Source organism: Prosopis cineraria, unplaced genomic scaffold (genome assembly GCF_029017545.1).
Source record: "Prosopis cineraria cultivar Desert tree isolate PC_DT_omini unplaced genomic scaffold, ASM2901754v1 PC2, whole genome shotgun sequence".
Classification (NCBI taxonomy): domain Eukaryota; kingdom Viridiplantae; phylum Streptophyta; class Magnoliopsida; order Fabales; family Fabaceae; genus Prosopis; species Prosopis cineraria.
The window spans coordinates 36,352,135-36,356,131 of record NW_026555333.1 but is presented as its reverse complement, the minus strand read 5'-3'; the positions used below and the strand labels follow the sequence as shown (position 1 = coordinate 36,356,131).

The 3,997-nt window shown below is 28.6% G+C and overlaps 1 protein-coding gene across 1 annotated transcript; it reads right to left on the bottom strand.

The window, feature by feature from the left end:
• Positions 1–1,119: 1,119 nt before the first annotated feature.
• LOC129297879 (uncharacterized protein At5g39865-like) lies at positions 1,120–2,262 on the bottom strand. The gene has a single exon (XM_054936222.1). The coding sequence runs from the start codon at positions 2,142–2,144 to the stop codon at positions 1,500–1,502; it is 645 nt and encodes a 214-aa protein (XP_054792197.1). The 5' UTR covers positions 2,145–2,262; the 3' UTR covers positions 1,120–1,499.
• Between the last annotated feature and the right edge of the window lie 1,735 nt (positions 2,263–3,997).

The window sequence follows — 3,997 nt, the reverse complement described above, 5'->3', positions numbered from 1 at the left end:
GGAGAAAATATCATGATTACAGCAAGGATAATATGAAGAGACAGCATTAAGCCCACATATGCAGACTATGTTAGGAATGTGAAGTGATTGCTTGAGATAGGAAAGGAAATAAATGGCTAATAATAGCATAAGAACAGGACATTTTAACTTAAAATTTAAATTTGTATAAGCCTTTCTTCTGTAATTTATTAAATATTTATGAAGCCTAAATTTATCTAATATGAAATTTATCTTCAAATTAGCTGAAATCTACTCATATTTGTGCAACCTAACGTACCAAAAAAAAAATTAAAAGACAAAATTAAGGGTTTATAATGAAATCTAACAAAATTTAGATATTAGGTTAATTTTTAAATGAAGCTAGAACTTAGAACGAGAAAGAGCATTTTAAACAAAATATTAAAAATTAAATTATCCATCTACATTTATATGCAAAGTTATTAAACTCGTGATAGAAATGTAAACTTAAATTGTAAATTAATAAGAGTTTATCTTTATTAATAAATAGTTATTAAAATATGACTATAATTTAATTTAAATATATTTAAAATATAAATTATTAAAATTAAATCCATCTATGTTAATAAATTATCATATATAAAACATAGAAATTTTAAAATAGGGAAACAATTATTTTTGATATTTTTTGTTTTCATTTTTATTAATATTAATTTTTGCATTTTAAGTTTTTTTTTTCTTTGAACCATGTTTTATAACTTTTATGAATTAAAATTTTTATAGTATATACTTAACTCACTCAACTAAAAAATAATAATAATAACAAGCTTAACAAATTTAACTAAACTTATATATAATCCGAGTTTATAAATTAATTAACATAATTTTATAAGTTAGAAATATAAAAATGATAAATTTAAAAATAAGCTCGTTAGTTTAATTAGCATAAATTTATAAGTGAGTTAACACGATTTTATAAATTAAAAATATTAAAATGTTAAAATTAAAAAATTAACTCAAGAGTTTAACAATTATATTTATGTGCTATTAAATTGACTGACTTTATAGTTTATATACTCCATCAAGCATGACCTCTGATTCTGGTTAAAGTTGAATAAAGTGTTGGCAGGGTGTCAAGAGATAAAAATGCAACGCCAAAAAAAAAAACATAAAAAAGCATATTAGCTTAATATTCGAATAAACAATCACACTTCAGGTCAAAAAAAAAAAAACGAATAAACAATGACACTAATCCAGACGTCAAATCTTGGGCCTATACATAAGCTCAATTGCCCAACAAAACATTCCCAAAAGACCAAAACATATTGTTAAATTGCTTTAAGTACCAATACGCGTTGGTCTTAGTAGAACCGACACAAGGTCTAAAATTCGAATATGTATAATGTTAGTGAACTACCTCATATTAAATATGACAATACTCAAATCTAACATAATCATCATATAAAAAAAAAAACCTTCAAAGGTTTTTTTTTTTTTTTTTTTTTTGTATGGGGCTTAGTGTGAGTGGTCAGAAGAACAGCTCAACAAGAGGGGCACCTGGTGAGACCGCTTTCGTTGCAGGCCGTACAGGTCTTGAAGCCACCCTTCAGTGAATACATCTTGTGGCTACCGTCACAGTGGTCGCACAGAACGAATCTATGACAGGCGCACACGTCACAGAGTGCAGAATCAGATGCGGGCAAGCCTTCCATAAGTTTCTTGAGCTCGCCAGTCTCGTGCAGCCGCATCACCTCCTCCGCCCCGCCAACATACGTACCACCAATGAAAACACTGGGGAGCTTCATCTCCGTCTTGCACATAACCCCCTGCAACTCCCTCACGAATCTGGAATCCATGGACAGATCTCGTTCGTCCATCTTAACACGAAACCCGCGAAGAATAGATCGGACGGTCTTGCAGTTCTCGAATGTCGACCGGACCACGCGCAGGCTGGTGAAGTAGACGACCACGCGCCGCTCCGCTTCGGGAGGAGCGGGAAGGGGTAATGTGGGACGGAGGAGGCGGAGGCGGAGGCGGCGGTGGAAAATGGAGTGGGATGGGGTTTCGTCTAAGAAGAGAGTTTGAATATCTTTGAAAGAGGAGCAATAGGAGGCAGAGGAAGGGGACGATGAGGTAGTGGTAGTCGGAATCTGAACCGTCGTCGATTTGAGCCGCGGCCACCACATTGAGTGGTGGAGCTGATTTGATTGAATTGCTTGAATATGCAGTTGCTAGTAGTAGGAGTGTTTGTGCTTTTACGAATTACTAGAGAGAGAAGGAAATGGTGAATTGGAGGAGGAAGTTGTTGAGAGGTCTATGTTTATTTTGCTGAGAGTCTGTCGACATTGTAATTTTTTATATTAAATTTAAAATTAAATATCCATTTTCATTTTTTAATATTTAAAGTTTAAATAAGTTGGGTCATTCCTATAATTATGATACGTGTTCAAAATTAAAGAGTAATTTACATATTGTTTGTTAACGATATCTTCAAAGTAATGGGATTTAAACTCATATTTATAAACCATGAATCAAATCCTTATAAAATGAATCAATATTTATGAATTAATATATTTTTTTATAATTAAAATATTAAATTTAGTCGCCTATTATGGACGTTATATAATAAATTCAATTAGCATAATTTATAAACATTTGTATTTTAATCCTGTATAACATAGCTTCAATTTCTAAATATATCAATGAATGAATAAGATGACAGATTCTTGGCATGGCATATTTTCTTACATGTATTAACTTATTACTTTTAAATGTACTTAAATTGAATTATACCCCTAATGGATAAGTTAATTATTTTTAAAATTACACACTCTTTGTATGTTTATTTTTATTTAATAAGATGTCTCAATTAAAATTTTTTATTAATTATACTTTTAAATATAAATATTTTTGAAAAACTCTCATTAATCACACCTTAGAAGATACGAAATATTTTATACTTTTGAATACCTTATCTCATAAAAATGACTTTAGTTTCTGAGCGGGGTGAGTAATTGTTATTTTGGAGTTATGCATTGATATTAAGAAAGTTAATAAATAGCCTAAAGTTTAATAAAAAGGCTTAGGTGTTTTTTAAAATACACTTATTTATTATAATTTTTAAAAATAAATCTTTGAGGCAACTGAAGGGTTAAATTATCGAAAATAATAATAATTATTATTATACTTTTTTAAAAACCTGAAATGACAATTATTTCGAAACAAAATCAAACTACTGAACTGAGAAATGAGAATTGGTTGAAAATGGAGCGAGTAAAACTGCTTTTCCTGTAAACAAAAAAAAAAAAAAAAACTAAAGAGAAATAAGGCAAATCATTCCTCATCATTACTTACCAAGTCTCATTTGAAAGTGTGAAAATACTTAATTTAAATAATTACCATTTTTATATATTCTTTTTTTTTTTGCCTGAACCATTTTTATACATACACGTACATGATAAATTTGAGAAAAGGAAAATAATTATAATATATAATAAAATATAATTTTTATACTCAATCACATTTTTGTTTATTTTTCAAATTGCAAGCTAGGTCAAGGAGCCATTAATGCACATCTATCATCAAAGATGAAATACCATGTGTTTCTTAACTTTACTTATGCATCTATCATTTATCATTTAATATAAATTATAGGTAGCATGACAACATGGAATACGATTTTGTTTAATACTTTTGATACAAGTAAAAAAAAAAAAAAAAAAGGCCCAAAACACAAGTCGACGGGCTAACTGTTTAAACCCTAACTTGAGCATTGAATATTGGGGTATTTTTATATAAAAATGTTTCGAAGAGCTCAAGTTTAGACTACATGGTTAAACTCATATTTATTTTAATCACAAAAAATATGTGTTTGTATTTTAAAATTATGATATGAATTATTTATTTTACATTTTAGAATATTTTAATTTATACTTTAGAACATACATGTATAATATAATAATGGCAAACTAAATTTAAAATAAAAATAAAAAATAGACTTTTAAGCCCAAACTTGAGTTAGATCAATAAAGGCTAAGCT

Excerpts from the sequence above, each read along its gene's own strand:
- LOC129297879 (XM_054936222.1), bottom strand. The coding sequence starts at position 2,144 with ATGTGGTGGCCGCGGCTCAAATCGACGACGGTTCAGATTCCGACTACC.